We start from the raw sequence: 17,181 nt of genomic DNA, 5'->3' as shown, positions 1-17,181 counted from the left end.
TCCTGGCTTTCCCTGCTTTTCAGATGCAGCAGCAACAGCAGCAGCAGCAACTACAGCGAATTGCCCAAATGCAACAACTGCAAGCAGCACAGGCTATGCAGGTACAACAGCAGCAACAGCAGCAACAACAGCAGCAACAAATGCCACAGCAACAACTACAGCAGCAGCCACCTCAACAAGTAATGCAACAGCAGATACAACAGATGCAGCAGCAGCAACAGCAACAACAGGTTGCTCAGGCACAGCAATCTCAGCTTCCACCACAACCCCAGCCTCAACCCCAGCCCATGGTATCTCAGGCACAGGCAATCTCGGGGCAAATTCCTGGTCAAGTTATGCCTGTTACTCTCACACCGCAACAGTTAAAAGCAATGCAGGTAAGGGCTTGTGACCAGCTTATTGTGGGTTCGTTATGATCTGCTAGAGAATTAAAAAAACAAACAAACAAAAAACCACAAAAAAAACCCTTTGATTTTTGTTAGTCACAGCACAGGAAAAAGAATAGCTTGTTAAGAGGGCTGTAGTTATTGTTATGAGTATGGTCAACAGAAAATAAGACTTTTTAAATCAACAGAATAGGAATTTTTGAATTATGAAAGCTACTTATTAATCTGATGCTTTAAAATAATTTCTTCTGTTTTTCTTTGATGTATGAGTGAAGTTCTGTTTCAAGAAAAATTACTGCCATGATGATTAGTGTTCTTGAACACTAGCAGGTGCTTTGAGATGCCTTATGCTTGGGATTGGAGCCAGTGTTGGCTCTTTAGCATGCTGATTTTGCTTCTGCCATGTTTAGATGATTTAGTCAAAATTTAAGATACTGGTAGTTCCTTCTTTGAAGATGATTGCTTTACTGTGAACATCTTCAAAGCAGGAACTACCAGTATCTTAAATTGCTTTACTGTGAACATCTTACTACTTCATCTTAAAAGCTGAGTAATACGGTTAATGTTGCAACTTGTCGAGCTGTTGCATTAGTCAGCTATTTTTGAACTCCTACTGGTTAATCTGTGAGCAGTTTGATGTTGTGTGCATCCCTCTGAGTTGTCACAATGAATGTATAAATGGTTCAAATGCTGATCATTAGTATGTGCTTAAAATAGTATTCTTGAGAGAGATCAACATCTGTGTGTTTGCCAGAAAGCTGGAATATCTACTATTGTCATAAGAAGACTTTATAGTTCAGAGTACAAGTTGCAAGAAGTCACAGCATGGGTACATAGCCTAAGACAAGGTTGTTCCAAATGATAGATGCATGGGAACTTACTTTCATAGAAAAATTAAAAAATGGTCTGGAAGTAGATATGTGAAGCTGATCTTAGCTTTGTATTCAAAATAAACCTTTTTTATGAGTACAGTCAGTACAATTGGAAGAGAAATGTCATACCCTAATCAAATACACGTTTACATTGTTCTATCTCTTTATACTCAAGGTAAGAGCTCAACTGGTCCAGCAGCAGCATGCAGCAGCAGCAGCAGTGCAAGCAGCTCAGGCTCAAGCTGCTCAGATGGGAGCATCAGCACAGGTAAGGGCCCTGGAGCCAACATCTCCAATTACAGGCCTGTAGCAAGTGCATGCTAAAGATGAGCATGGAGATGGGTTTCTGGTGGCTTTCTGATGAGGTTTAATTGGTCATCCCTATATAAAGGAGATATGGGCTTTAATGCTGTTTTCCTTTTGCCTGGACTCAGAGGCAGGATTTCGTTGACAACCTCTCTGTGCATGCTCTCTGTCCTTGGTAGGTAAGATTGTTGCCTGTAGTTACACAGGAATGCACAACATGGTGGCCTACTGTGGCCACACTGCAGTCTGACTGTTGGTTCCTGGAGTGTATCACCTCTCTTTTTGTTATCCTTTCCTAGGAAACTGCTTTGTTGTCCAAACTGATTTCCATACTGTGAATCTTTGCCTGCTCTCTTAACTCACTTGTGTTCTACCTTCCATTTCCATGTACCAAGCATAAAAATAGTATAGATAAATCTTTCCACGCTCCCCTTTCCTTCATTTCATCTTCCATACTTTTTGTGAGTGAAATGGGCTGTAGATATAGATGCTCTTGTTCTGAATGAGAATTGTCAAAGATAAAACTAGCACGTCTCATGAGTGCAGAGTTACATTAAAGAAAAAGTGCTGGGTGAAAGCTTATTGTCTAACAACCTTTTTTTTTGTTTTTAACCTGCAATACACTTGTAGCCCCAGTAATTGTTCCTTGATGTGTATCTGGTGTGAAGGAAACATGGGGGAGAAAAACTGGGAGTGACTTGAGCTGATCCTCTCATTCCATTTTCCACAAGAATGTCAAATAGTCTGTCATGTTTTGCCTCTGTAGTGTTTCATGTTGAACCATTTTACAGACATGGGTAAGTACAGTTCTCACCACTTTGTATACAGAGAAGCTGAGGCAGACAGATGAGAAGAGGCTGACCAGGATTAATGCCTGGGTATACAAAAATAACTGCCATTTCATGTATTGCACCAATTTTCCTTCATCACACTAGACATGTTTTAGACTCAGTAAGATCTTGAGAAGTTTTTTACAGGGGCTGAGGGATAACAATTGGATCTTTGAACATTCATCTCATAAGCTTGTATCAGGGATAATGTTTTGTACATCATCCTCTCATGTGGCCCATGTACATATGGGTGGCTAAGTTCTGTTTCTGGTCCTTTTGCTTTTGTCAGTGTAACACAGGATATAAAAGCTGAGCAGTGGTAAGTACAATTGGTGCAGTATTGGCAGTAAAGAAGAATAATTCTTCTGAAGTTAAAATACATATTAAAACATTTTTTTTATTTCTTAAATAATTTCCAGGTGAGAACTTCAGAGATTTAGGGTGACTAAAAGGAGACACTGACTTGTTTTTTCCTTTCTACTAACTTAATGGTGCTTTTTCCAACCTCTAACCAGGTGGATTGTGCTTATGTAGAGTCAACTTAATTCTTGCCCTACTTAGTGAAATTGTATGCCAGTGGCTTAACAGCACGGTGCATTTGAAAAGTTTTGGGTAATGAGATGGTTGACGGCTGTTTCTGCATTGTAGCTTTATTCAGACATGTAGTAACCTCAGGGGTTGCTCGTTATCACAGATGGAGTACAGAAAACTGTGAAAAAACGGCTGTGAAGTCCAATTATTAACTGGTTTCTTATACTTGTGTCATTATTTTCTGTATACAGTGTTTTCTTTCAAGGTTGTGGACAGTATTGCAGTACAGTTTTGACGCTGACTGTCTGGTTACATTTTAATTGATTTATGGGAAGTTTCTTTTGAGGAAAGATTTTTCTTTGTATTCAGTCTGTTTTGCATTAGCAGCACAATTAATCTGCCTAGATTTCCTTATTTGGTTCTGGGAAGCTTTTGTTATAAACATACTCTATCCTAATACTTGCTTGTTACACTTAAGCTTGATCTCTAGGTGCTTTTGGTCTGTTTTTTTTTCTTTTCTGTAAAGTTTCTGATGAGCTATCCTGTGTAAAATAAATGCCAGCCTACATTCAAATGTGGATCCACGTTAAGCTATGAAATTCTTCTCTGAAGTCATAATGACTGTTCAGGTGAATGCTATCCTGCTTGGATGTCCAGTCCTTGTGTGTGTGTAACTCACACAGATAAGCAAAATAGTGTGACCACCAAGTGCTACACAAGTGCTTGAAGTACCAAGAAAAACTCCCTAGTGAACCAGAGTTAAGTATTAATAAAGTTTAAATTACTGTTCTCCTGCAGGTCCTTCAGATGCTCAGAATGCAGATTATCTGTTGATCATCTGAAAATCAGGCCTGGCCTGTCTTTAGTAGAGTGATAGTAGCACAGTACTTATATATTCTTACCAGCATCTGTGTATTTAAAGAATTTGGATCCCCTGGATTTTAGATGCAAAGAAAACATCAAGTTCAGGATTCTAATTGTATTCCACCTCAACGTTTTTATCAAATAACACATTTAGCATCTTACAGGGGAGATACAGTTTATTCCTCTGCTCTCTGGTTTTGTGGGGTAAAATTTTCATTATAGATTATCTCCATTTCAGCTGTGGAGAAGGATTTGCCTTCAATTTAAATTACCCGAACACTTCTGGTTGTCTTCCATTTTTAGACTGATGACTTCCTTGCATAAAACAAATATGGTCTTTGAAATCTCCCAATTACATTGAAGAATGACAGGTTTCACAAATGTGAATCAGCTGGAAGAATGGGAAAAATAAATTACTTTCACTAAGACTGGAATTGGTGTCATTTATACGTGTGTGTGTGTATATAGTATACACATATATACACACTTCCTTTCCAAAGCACACATTAAAGAAAAAATAAAGTACACGTGTACACAACACATTCATTCAGCCATAAAGCAGCTAAAAGTCTTTGATTCAGAGTTGGTCCTGCTGGTGTTCAGTGGTTTGCAGACAACTAAACTATGAATAAACTGCTAATTACGTTGACCTTGGAGGAAGTAATCTAAATCTGCACACTTTGGTGGTGTGGCATGTGAAACGGGACCAAGGTGGGACATGTGAGTCACCCAAACATCCCTGGGATTTCACACACCCCAGAGATCCATGTGCATTCACAAGGGTCTGAGATGGGATGATTGTGCCTGGAAGGATTTTATCATTTTTCCCCCCCCCAAGCAATTTTCTTTTTTTGTTAGGGTTTTGTTGCTTCACCAGCTCTCATGTTGATAAAGTAGCTCTTCACTGTACTTTGTTGCATCCACTTGTGCTTTGTGCCAGTGCTGGGTTGTTGTGTTTGCTTGTGGTGGCTGTTGCATGCTGTGTGTGTACATGTGCATGTGTGTGTGATGTCTGAAGCACTCTCATTCGTTTCTCTTTTGAAATCCTGTCTCTGACCATCCTTCTTTGCATGGATGGAAAGTGACTGCATTGCGCTGTTGTGAACTAACAGTTGTGCTGAATTTGACACTTATTTTCTTTCAGTTCTTTCCTTTTTCAGTCTTGCTACGTTGTATTTAATTTTATTTATTTTTTAACAGTTGTAAGCACATGCATTCTCTGACTCTCTAGACGTGTTGCTGGCTGCTTCAGTCCATTTACACAGAGCACTAAGCAAGAATGCCCCAAATTATTTACTCAAATGAGACTTCTTTAGGTCCTAGGTTAGTTAGAGCCTATGCAGGTTCCTTGGTCATGTATGCACTAGAGGGGAAAAAAAAAAAGCAGTCCAGGTAAATTCACTGTAGATCTTTAGAAGTATAAACTGTCCAAGTTACCTGAATACTACCTCATAAATATGCTACATTTCCCATAAATGTTTATTACGCTTTAGCTCAGAGCACATCTGGTGTGATACTAAGTAATAGAAGGCTATACAGTTGTAAATAATCTGTGTTGTGCAGACTGATGGGTCTGAAAGGCACTTCTAGATGTCGTAGAGTAATGTGTTCCTAATAGTGTTTTAGAATACAAATCTAATACTAACCGTAATCATTTAAGACACATGCTGATACTTCAGGCTGTGCTCAGTCTGTACAACTGAAGAATCAAATAGTGCAAGAATGAGCTTGAAGCAGATGTGGGTTCGTAACAGAAAGTCTTAGTGTAGCCTAGTAGTAGAGGAGTGGGTATCTCTCAAAATGCTTAAAATTACAAGGGTATACTTCACTTATTCTATGGGATACAAAAGGAAGGAAATAGCTTCTTCAAGTACAAGTCCTTTTTCTTGTTTTGTAGTGTTACAGAGTCATGGGTTGTGCTGAAATTTTGCTCACTGTAGGTCAGCTCATTGGATCATTGCTGTTTGCTGTGGCTCCTGAATAGTCTGCTGTATTCTTTGACAGTGGAAAGTGGCATATGCAATACTGCTAAATCCTCTGAGACTACAGTGAGGGAAAGTATATCAGAAACCTATGATGTTAGAGAGGCAAAGAAACTTATGTGGATTGCTCTTGGCAGCAGACATAGAGCACTTACTTACAGTAATTATAGAAATTAAAGCCATCAGGCAAAATTTGGGAGAAGCTCTTCCTGCAAATGGTAGTGTTATCAATCCTTGACCTACAGATCTGAACCTACATGTCAGTGCTTTCAAGATACCTAGAATTCATTAGATTCTTTCTAAAAAAGGATAGAAGGGATGTAAAAAGGAGTTTGATTTATAAGTTAGTGTTTTAGGCTAACTGTTAGAGAAAAGCTCACTAACCTGCCCTTCATGCTCCCCCTTCCCCTAATTCCCGGAGGTTGCATGTGCTTCTCATCCTGCCAGTGCACTGCATTTCTTGTTTTGCGATTACTTTTGTCTGTTGTCCCTCTGTCCTCAAAGATGATCACCGCACCTATGGCCCGAGGTGGGATGCAAATAAGACCACGGTTCCCGCCTACCACCGCAGTGTCTGCTACACCGCCAAGCTCCATTCCTATGGGCGGACAGCAAATGCCACAGGTATTTACTGAGTCAAAGCACATTGTGTCAGGTATTGCACAAAGCATTCGATGTGTGATTGTACAGAGCTTGCTTTCAAGCAAGGGGAAGTTCACCTTTCTGTGGAACAGTAACTTGGTGCTGTTAGGGTATTGGGCTGTTAAGGTTTTTTATGGATCCTTTTTCATTTCAAACAGCAGGTTTTCTAAGGGTGTGGGATATCAAACTGTTTTAAGTAGCATAGATCTTTCTTACAGCGCTTAGAACTTTTTAACATTTATAGTTGATTCAAGTCACAAATTAGAACTACCACATTTCTGTTTAATATTTGTCTGTACTCCACAATGAGTTTGCATTTAGGAGAGTCTCCAGAAGTGTTGCAATGTACTGTAATGCACTGGCTGGGTTGTGTCCAGGACCTTAGTTGTCGTGTATTCATGCTCTTTACAAATGCCTCTTGCATTAATAATAAACTTAACTCACTTCAGTTTGAATAGCAAACTGTATGCATTGGCATGTAATCAAGGTCTAAGAAGAACTGAGCTGTTCTCTTCCTTCTTCTTTTCACTCTTCAGTAGTGAAGGAGAAGCTACCAGAAGGGCTCCACTTGTATGAGAGAACTTGTGTAGGCAGGTGAGCAGCACCTAGCCAAGTGTTGCTGGAAGATGCTTGTGGTCAGAGTATTGCATTTGCCTGGTGCAGGTCCTGGTCTTCTGAAGACCCACAGCCATGTCTCACAAGCAAAATCTGTTTGAAAACTAGAATGAAAGAGAACTGAGTTCTTACAAGTGTGTCTTAAAATGAGGCACTACTCAGCTGAACTCTGCAGTTTGCTCAATGCTTTGTAATTGGTGTTGGTTTACATAAGCACTGTATTACCGTGGTTGAGAAATGTTCAACTGCACTTTTAAAATCTGGTGTTTGTGAACCTAATATCTTGCCTTCCTAAATACTAATCTTTAAATTTAATACCAGGGGTGTAGTTTTACTTAACACTATTGCATTTTGCTCATAGGTTTAATGCAGGTTCCTTCAGTTTTGCATTTTTGTTTCCTTTGCAATCTTTTCTGGGGGGTGTGGAACGTTGGAAACTGCTTCTTACTGCTGCTGCATCAGGTCTAGTAGGCACAGCCTTTTTTTTGTCAGAAGTTTGCTAAGGTAGTTACAATGATCAGAAAGATGGTGCATGAAGGTACACCTGTCATTTCTGGTTTAAGATGTGCAATAATTTCAGTGCAGCTAGCTGTGTATGTTAACTGAAATAAAACCCAAGCATAGCTTTTGAATCAAAGGAGAATTTGCTAAGAGCTTAATTTGCTGTAGCAGTTTAGGATGCATGAGACAGTCATTTCTGGACTGATGCGAGGGGGCTTCTGTTAGATACTTAAGTGTTAGATTGGCTTACATTCACCTCTAGTTCTAGTATTCAGTGCCATAGTGCTTTATTGCTGTCATGTCTGTTTTCATGTCTGAGGGGCTTTGATTTCCAAGTGACTGTGGGAAATGACATAGAAAATTGAACAACTAAAGAAGGCAGAAGAAGAATGGAAATCTGTTTATAAAAGGGGATAATAAGCACGTGGTAGAATGGGCAAGTGAGTAATTGCTGTGTGCTTTTGGGAAAAGCTAGTCTCGCATACCATATAATTTGATAGTTCTGAATCAGTGTGAATCTCTTGTTCAGTGCCAAAACACCTTCCTCTAGTTCCAGGTGAATTAAAATTTAGAGCTGTTGTCATTTACATCTCTTAGTTTTGTAAAATGCTTAAGCAATATTGTCTGCTGGATATGCTGTCATTACAATGTCCTTAGAGCCCTTGCAATAGGATTAAATGGCTGTAGCATACATCTGGTTATTAGTCACTCAGAATCTAAAGAGTCTGTCACCTCTGACTACAGTACAGAAAGTCATTTTAGACTCTATACAGATGATTCTGAATGTCTTCTCATTTTGGAAAAGAATCTTGATGTTATCTCGAAGAATCTCTTTCAACAAGAGAAGCAGATATCAGTGTTTTGTGACTACTTGTTTTCATTCCATTGACACATTTTGTCTGTCCTTTTATCATAAGGCTTAGTTAATGCTGCAATGTTTTTTTTTACTGTTGTTTGGTTGTTGGTTTCTTTTGCTATTAGTCTTTTTCAGCAAAAGAATATACTTAGTGATATGGCACTGCATTACACTCCTGGTCTTTCAACTTGCCAGATAATTACAAGTGAACTTCTTGAATAACTAAGAACATTTTTTTTATACAAATATGAAAGATTAATCTACTACTTTATCTAATTACCAGAGCAAAAGCTAGTGCACTAATTCCAACCTTTCTCCTGTGTTTCTACTGTCAAAACTTCCAAGTTCTCCCTACAAATCTATTGCAATCTACATTAGCATGGGCTTCATGGTTGTTGCAGAAATCTTCAGCAGTTAGAGAAATCTAGGGGGAAAAAAATCAACAACAAAACATTTAAATGAAGCAAGGGATGTTGGCCAGACTCAGAATATGGAAACCTTTATCTGAACTCCTTTGGAGTTCTGCAGTGGTTTCATTTTGTCAAACAAAAATGCAAATGCAAACCCAGTTTGCAACAGAGGAGGCATGGCTGTGCTTACTGGCTTAACATTGAAACTGTAAGTACAGTAGTGGAAATGCTTTCTAGAGGTTTTTCTTTCAGTTAAGTGTTTTTGTTCTTCCTCATTATTACCCATCACTTCCTTGATGCAGTCTCATTTTCCTATTTTCCTTGCTGTTGGTTTCTGCATATTGTACTGGCTTATTTCTGGGAGCTTCTGAGGAACTCACTATCCCTGAGTGCTGTTCCTTGCCCAAGACTCAGTTAATTGGTGGTGGACCTCATAGCTAAGTTCATTTTCCAGCATGATGCACTCTAAATACTAAGAATAACTTTGATTTAGTGGATATTACTAAGTGAAAACTTCAGATGTGAAACCCTAAATATATTCTGGCCAAGGCTTCATAACACTATGGTTTCATGTGGTGTTCAGGTAACTGCAGTTACTTGGTGTTCAGTGGGCTGTAGTTTCTGTCCTTTATTGTGCTTCTGGATGCATGAAATCTCATCCTGCAGGGAAAAAATGCAAAATTGCATTACCTTATATATGTTGAAAATGAAGAGTATGCGAACCGTCTGCTAACCACGGTTTAACTCTTGAGTTAAATGAGGAGCTAAATGAGTTCAATGAGGAGCTAAATGAGTTCTAAACCTCCAGAAGGAAGTTCTATGCCTCCCCTCTCTGAAATGATTATGTATCAAGTGAACTGCTTTTGAAGAATCATAAGGAAGTAAGTTTGGCATTGCATGCTTCTCAGTCAGTTGCTGAAAAAGTTTTATGTAATATTAGGCATTAGCCTTAAGTGTTCTGAAATGAAGCTAGCAGAGAGCAAACTTGTTGCAAGAAGGAAAGCTGTTTGCCTACACATATACTTAATGAAGTGAGGTAATGCTACTTAACAGATAACAATGCTAATTCATTTTATGCTTATGTGCATAGTAGATGCTACATTTTTCTTTGCTTTCCTGCATTTGTAATTTAACATGAAGTTAAAGTAGATACAGGAGCTTAAATCTGGGTAAAAACCTTAATGCAGCCCTTCTTCTTCCTTCCAAAACACAAAGATTTAATTTCTCAAAAGTAATTTTGTGTCACCAGCTTCAGACACATTTTTAATGGCCTGGTTTTCAGAGAGTGCTAAACCACTTAGAAGTGGTTGTGGTCTGGCTCCAAAAAAATGGGTGCCACATCTGTAGGCGTAAGTTCTAAATCTCTTATTGTTTAGAAGGTTAAATAGAATGGCAGAAAGTTAGGAATTGTTTTTTGGAGTGCTCATACTAACTTCCATGTGATGTTGAGGTGATTGGTTCCTATGAGAGCTGGAGAGAGAGGCTTTGCAATCTCAGAAATGCTTTTCCAGCTGCTGAGGCTGTTAAAGAATCTTGTTGTGGATTTCTGTTTGGTGGAAGAGACTGGGAAAGTAATGGAGTTACTGAAGATTTTTTTTTTCTTTTAAGTAAAAACAATATTTCAGGATGTATTTGTTTTTTAAACTGATTTCATAGATAATGAATTAGCAGATAATGAATCAGCATCCTCAAGTTCATCAGTTTTATATTTGCAACTAGGTGAGGTTTGCTTTGGCTTGTAATGTATTTACTTTCTTGTGTAGCTGTAATGTGGTATTCCAAGAAAGCATATTGTGTCATTCTGCATCCTCTGAAAATGGGTGCATAGTTGACAGATGAGTGAAGGGCAACACCAAACTTGCAGTGTCCATGGAGTGTTGGGCTGGTAGGGACCTATGCTTAAAAATTGTTTATAGTGATGAAATGATCTGTTAATTCATAAAGGTGCTAATTGTTAACTCAGGTATTCTGTAAGTCACTGAGTAGCTAATTAAACTTTTATATATATATATATATATACATATATATATGTGTAGCCTAAGGTCATAGAACTCTGCACTTGCCTTAAACAATTGTGCTCATATAATATCTGCATCATTGTACCATACTCCTGGCCGTGATAAAGGGTTTGGGTTTTTGGGGTTGGTTTTGAGTGATGAAAGGGGAAAAATGACCATGAAAAGAGCACTGGTGGGAGACTACTCTAATTTGAATGTTGTCTGACTCTAGTACTTTATAGTGTGCAGAATAAACTTCATTGTTACCCAGAGTTTGGTGCTGTTCTGAAAGTTCCTTACTTGTCTTTTTGTCCTTTAGGCATACCTCATCTTTCTTCAAAGGTCAGAAAGCTGCTTCACTTTTTTCCACCCAGCCATTCAGTTTATACTGTTTCTCTCTCCACTTTGATTTGCAAAGCTGTATAAGACATGTTGGTGGTTTGATTTACTTAATTGTTTTTCTTGTTTCAATGTGAAGAAAACGAGTTGAGAAACTACAGTTAAATCTCAGAGACTTTTCAAGTCTATAATCAAAATTCAAATGCAAAGGTTTTCTTTTTATGATTGTTAATTCAAGTTAGAGCTCTTTTTGTTCCCCCCTTCCTCCCACTTTTCTTTATCCTAGTTTGAATCAAGCACAGGTTTTTCAGGTGACACTTCTGACATTTTAATTGCAGCATGTTGTTTTGGGAAATGAAAAACAGTCATTACACACTTATCCAAACTGCATGCAGTTTTAATTGTTACTTCTGGTAAAATTAATAGGAAGTATTGCTATAAAAGCCTGGGATGTTTCATTATGGAGAAGACCAGGAAACTAACGTTTTCATTTCTTATAGGGCTGAAGATATGCTTCTCTCCATAGTTAAAGCCTGTTAGTTAGGTTCCCATTGCTTTCTCCAATTTGTTGTTGTTGACCTTATTCTGTTTCCATGTTTCAGGTCAGCCAGAACAGCATTACCATGATGTCATCCCCATCCCCTGTCCAGCAAGCTCAGACACCCCAGTCAATGCCTCCACCACCACAGCCACAGCCATCTCCTCAACCAGGCCAACCAAATTCTCAGCCAAACTCTAATGTCAGGTGAGCTGGACTGTCACTTCTGAAGCTTTTCAGAAGCATTCGACATACCTTATGCTGTTTCCATTGAAGTGAATACATTTTAATGTGAGCTTTGTGAGAGTGTAGTTGGCATTATGCTAAATGCATTCTGAAAACCCCCATGTGTAAGAAATCCTTATAAAATCTACTGCTGGAGCTCCAAAGTGCTATAGCAATACTTACTAAAAGTGTATCTGTTTGCAGGCTGATTGTGCTTCCTTGTCAGACTCTGTCAGATTTGTTTTTATTCATATTTTTCAGCTCTGGTCCAGCTCCATCACCCAGCAGCTTTCTCCCCAGTCCATCTCCACAACCATCCCAGAGCCCAGCAGCTGCACGAACACCTCAGAACTTTAGCGTCCCATCCCCAGGTCCTTTAAACACTCCAGGTGAATGCGAGATCTATATTTACAGACCATGAATCGGGGGTATATGTTGATAACAGATTTCCTGGGAATTGTTACAGTTATTATTTGGCATGACATAAACATTAAACAGCTCTGCTGAACAGCCAGCATTGCAAATAGTGGGCATGTTGTATGCATCATGGTGCTCTTCACTGTCCCAGCTGTAAAAAAGCAGTTTCTGATGCTGTGAGTCAACATGCTGACTCCTTCTACCAGCTTTGTGTGCTCTGCAGTTTAGAAAGCATGGCCTGAAGGAAAACTGCAGCAATTTCTGTTTGCTGATTTAATGTGTAGTGTACCAGAGTGAGGCAAAATGAGAATCTATGAAATGAGTGTGTAAAACTTCTGGACTTTTTCAGGAAAAAAAAAAAAAAGAAAAAAAGTAATAAATGGGAATTGCTGCACTGTCCATAGAACATGTTATTTCTGCAAAAGGATTAGAGGATTGGGCAGGTACTTAAGCTGTGGAGTGCATCAAGTTGTGGATTTGTGTATTTGACCTGAACTACAGTTTGAGAGTTGTCACGTTTCAGATCTGGATTCTTTTATCATCTGTGCAACATGCAGTCATTATTTCTTGCCAGGAAACCCAAACTCTGTCATGAGTCCAGCCAGTTCTAGCCAGTCAGAGGAGCAACAATATCTGGAGAAACTCAAACAGCTGTCAAAATACATTGAGCCACTGCGGAGGATGATCAATAAAATTGATAAAAATGAAGGTGGGTTTCATTTTCATGCATTTCCTTGTCAGCTTTCCTCTTCTAATGGAAGAAACAGTACATTACCTTCTTATGATGGTTTCAATTCCAGAGATTAAAAATGAGTGACTGGTTTTTTTATGTTTTTTTTCTTTCCTCACAATTGTAACTGTTTTACTAGGAATAGTGAGTAAAATCCTTACATTCCTATCAGTTTTCCTTCACTTTTGATGTTTTTGGGATACATCCTGATGGTTTATGCAATGGGTATGCTTAAACATTAGACAAAAGATCTATCTCACTATTTTCTTCAGTGTTTGTTAATATTTTCTCTTATAACAGCACGATACATTTCTGTCCGCAAGTATGGTAGCTGTCCCCATTGTCAATGTTTGTCTCTTGATGTTTTTTCAGATAGAAAGAAGGACCTGAGTAAAATGAAGAGTCTCTTGGATATCCTGACTGACCCTTCAAAACGGTAACTTTGTCATTTTCAGTGGATATAATTTCCCGAGCTCTTCCAGAATATTTTGTTTAGCATCTGGCCGTGCTGGCATTGGAGTTGCCTGTGGAGCTCGACCAGCAGAAACTCTTGAGTTGAGGTGACCATTTAGTGGTGATAAACTTTGTTGTCTTCTGCAGATGCCCTCTCAAGACACTGCAGAAATGTGAAATTGCACTGGAGAAGCTGAAGAATGATATGGCTGTGGTATGTAAAGCTTTGCTTAACAAAAGATAAGCAATTAATTAAAAATATATAAAGATAATTTGATAACTTTTTGTGTTTTATATTGCTTATGCTGTTATGATTTAAGTGAGGTTGGACAAAATAAGAAAACAGGAAAAAACAGACAAGCTGCTCATATAAATCACCTTGTATGCATCTTTTAATGGAGCTTTCAAATTCTTCTGTTTTGTGCAAATATTACAGTAATTCTTTCTATGAACTTCTGCAGCTGATTTCAGGAGGAAGCTGCAGATGTATTTAATGTTACCTTATGCAGGTTTTTTTTGTGTTTTAGCCTACTCCACCGCCTCCCCCAGTGCCTCCCACCAAACAGCAGTACTTGTGTCAGCCACTTTTGGATGCTGTCTTGGCCAACATCCGGTCACCAGTCTTCAACCATTCCCTTTACCGCACCTTTATGCCAGCTATGACTGCCATTCATGGTCCACCAATCACGTATGTATCATTAAGTAACTGCTTCTTTATTCCAACTGTTAAAAGAATGGGGATGGGTTTATGACAAGATGTGAGTTGTACCTTTTTCTTTGTATGCCTGTAAAACGTTTGGCAAACGTAGTGTTGGCATAACATTTTCATCTAGTTCTATTGTGAACCGTATTTTACATAGGGCCCCAGTTATCTCCTCTCGAAAAAGAAAATATGAAGAGGATGAGAGACAGACTATACCTAATGTGTTACAAGGGGAAGTTGCAAGATTAAATCCTAAGTTCCTGGTGAACCTGGACCCCTCCCATTGCAGTAATAATGGCACAGTTCATCTCATATGCAAACTAGGTAAGAAGAAACTGTGGATTGAGTTCAGAATTGAGGGTGTTGGTTTTTTTTTTTTAATGTTTTCTGAGTCTTGAATCTTGCCAGCCTGCGACTTCTTCACAAAGTCTGTAGCTATCAGTGTCACAGAACAGCTTAACCATGACATTTCTGTACAGTCTGCTTTAGGGTACACCTGGAAATTGCATTCACAGCAACCAGTCCTTTACTCACTGTGAGGCTGTAACTGTTAATCTCATTGAGCGTATAGAAAATTACTTGTTGCTAGCAACCATCTTGATACCTGATTTGAGACTTGTACTTTTTCCAGCAACTAGGATAGAGCTGCAGAAATGGTGAGTTAATTTTTGTAAGGGTCTATCAATTGGTACTAATCGTGACTGATAATTATATATGTTTGAAAAAGGAATTCAGACCACATCTTCCTTATTCTTTCTCAGCTGAATAAGCAGGAAGGGTTACAGCCTATGATCTTACTTTCCAGATAGGAAACCAAGCAAGGCAGATTCTTTTTCATCCCCTTTGTTTGGGAAATCTGAACTGTTCTCATCTTGAGCATTACTACAGAAAGCACCTAATTCTCCAAAATGAGGTGTCATAATGAATCTTAATGAGGGCCAGCTGGTGAAATGATTACCTATGTGCAGAATTGCTTAAGAGATGGATCTGTCTTTGCCAGGCTGTCCTTCCAATAAGTGAAATTCTAAGCAATGCAATTTCCATTTTTGTTTTAAAACAGTATAGCCCCTGGCTCCTTCCTGGGGCTCAGAGGCTAGAAACCAAGCTAAATTACATATGAAAAGAGTGTCCATATAGGAAAAAAAAAGGCTTTATTCTGATGGAAAATCTGCTTCTGTTCTAGATGACAAGAATCTTCCAAATGTCCCACCACTACAGCTCAGCGTTCCAGCAGACTATCCAGATCAAAGCCCTTTGTGGATAAAAAACCCAAGACAGTATGGTACGAGAATTCTAGTGTGGTATTTGGGGACATGTGTCTATTAGGAACACTGGGGAAATGTGAACACCTAATGTAATTTTTTAAAAAATAACTACTATTTTTTCTTTCTTTCTGTCTTTTTTTCCCAGCAGCCAATCCCTTCTTGCAGTCAGTGTATCGATACATGACTTCAAAACTATTGCAACTTCCAGACAAGCATTCAGTCACGGCACTCTTAAACACCTGGGCACAAAGTATCCGTCAAGCCTGCCTCTCTGCTGCATAACATGTCACTTTCTACATCATGAAGCAAGAAATCAAGTCTCAACAACTGGCCTTTTCCACGTGCCATTGCTGAAGTCACAGGCATTTTGGGGAGGTTACTTCAGAAGAAAGAAGCCTTACATGTTTTTTGTTTCTAGGTGTCAGGTTCAGCAGAGGACCTGGTGTTAGCTCTAGATTTCATGCTTTTTATCTTCTGCCTCTGTGGACTTTTGTCAGCATTTTCAAATATACAGAATGTGTATATATGGTTCTCAAGACTGTATTAGGAGTTTTTATCGTCTTCTTAGAGAAGAAATTATTTGTGGACTTCCATCAGGGAGTCTCATTGGTAAAAGAGGAAGCAAGGAGAGAGTGCCCTAATTTACTTCAGAGTTTGCTGAGTGCCAGTATCCCTTCACACTGTATGTTTTGTGACCTGATACTCTCCCAGAAATAAAAACAGCTGCAAGTAGGATGTGCTTGTAAACTTCCTAGTGTCTGCAGGAATCTTTTGTCTATTAGCTTTGCCCTGCCCAGGGTTGGGATAAATTATGGTCTTTGAGGGTATTCCTCAAATGTGTGAGACAAATCAGGATCATTATACTGGTGGGGGGAAAGACTAAACAGAAGGAAAAAAAATATTTTCAAACTTACTTTAAATGCTGCTTTGTATAAATGGGTTTTGGTTAGCATGGACCACAGTTTTCTTGCTCCAAAAGTGCAGCAGTTAGAAAGAGGAGATATTAATGTGCACACTGACTTCCCATGCAAGTAAATTCATGTGTAAAGGTGGCAGTGAGAGAACAGCTTAAAGCTGTAGTACCACAGATCAATCCAGCAGGCTTGCAGCCATATCTTTACTAATGGGATAGAGTCAGTCTGAGGCATCTGAGTTGCTTGGAGGAGCTGATGCAGTTTAGTAGCTACGTGGTGAATTTTGTTTTCTTTTGCTTCAATTGTAAGAGAAAAGGACAAAAAAAGTATAAACCAACAAAAAACCCACACTGCATAGCTCAGTAGCAGATCTGGCAACGATTATTTTGTGCCTTGAGCAATGAAGAGCACACAAGTTTGTTGTCAGCTGCTGTATTGCTATGCACTTCCAATGAAAACACCTGCCATGAATAATTAAATTTGTTTTCTTTTTCCATGTTCTCACGGTTTGCTCTTATTTTCTTAATGCAGAAACAAATTCAGATTTCAGATGTTCCAGTTACATCCTATTCTATCTCCCTGTATTGTGCAGCAAACCTTAAAGAGCAGCTGCACTCTCTTACAGTAGTGCGAAGAAATTGCATTGACCTTTGTAAATGTGTGATGTTGTTGGTTTTAGTATCTTTTTTCAGTGTGGGTACTTAGTAACCACGAACTGAGGCAGCAGAATGCTATCAATATTTTGTACATGAACTAATGCATTATCTGTTTGTTTCTATTGTAATAAATTTATTACTATTCCTGT

At 38.8% G+C, this 17,181-nt stretch overlaps 1 protein-coding gene across 4 annotated transcripts in view; it reads left to right on the top strand.

Annotated features, from left to right (window-relative positions):
* MED15 (mediator complex subunit 15) overlaps nt 1-17,181 on the top strand; it is a 26,453-nt gene extending 9,272 nt beyond the window's left edge. Inside the window, exons 8-19 of one of the 4 annotated variants that reach the window (XM_072351316.1) lie at nt 24-377; nt 1,434-1,526; nt 6,276-6,395; nt 11,734-11,876; nt 12,156-12,283; nt 12,886-13,020; nt 13,414-13,477; nt 13,642-13,708; nt 14,022-14,182; nt 14,355-14,521; nt 15,381-15,479; nt 15,608-17,181. In XM_072351316.1, the coding sequence (XP_072207417.1) occupies nt 24-377; nt 1,434-1,526; nt 6,276-6,395; nt 11,734-11,876; nt 12,156-12,283; nt 12,886-13,020; nt 13,414-13,477; nt 13,642-13,708; nt 14,022-14,182; nt 14,355-14,521; nt 15,381-15,479; nt 15,608-15,744 (1,668 nt within the window). In that variant the 3' untranslated portion in view covers nt 15,745-17,181. The remainder of the gene's footprint in view (nt 1-23; nt 378-1,433; nt 1,527-6,275; nt 6,396-11,733; nt 11,877-12,155; nt 12,284-12,885; nt 13,021-13,413; nt 13,478-13,641; nt 13,709-14,021; nt 14,183-14,354; nt 14,522-15,380; nt 15,480-15,607) is intronic. The other 3 variants (XM_072351317.1, XM_072351319.1, XM_072351318.1) reach the window with 3 other exon arrangements.

Source organism: Excalfactoria chinensis, chromosome 16, assembly GCF_039878825.1.
Source record: "Excalfactoria chinensis isolate bCotChi1 chromosome 16, bCotChi1.hap2, whole genome shotgun sequence".
Lineage (NCBI taxonomy): Eukaryota > Metazoa > Chordata > Aves > Galliformes > Phasianidae > Excalfactoria > Excalfactoria chinensis.
The sequence above is the reverse complement of the archived record's forward strand: the minus strand, read 5'-3'. Positions and strand labels throughout refer to the sequence as shown.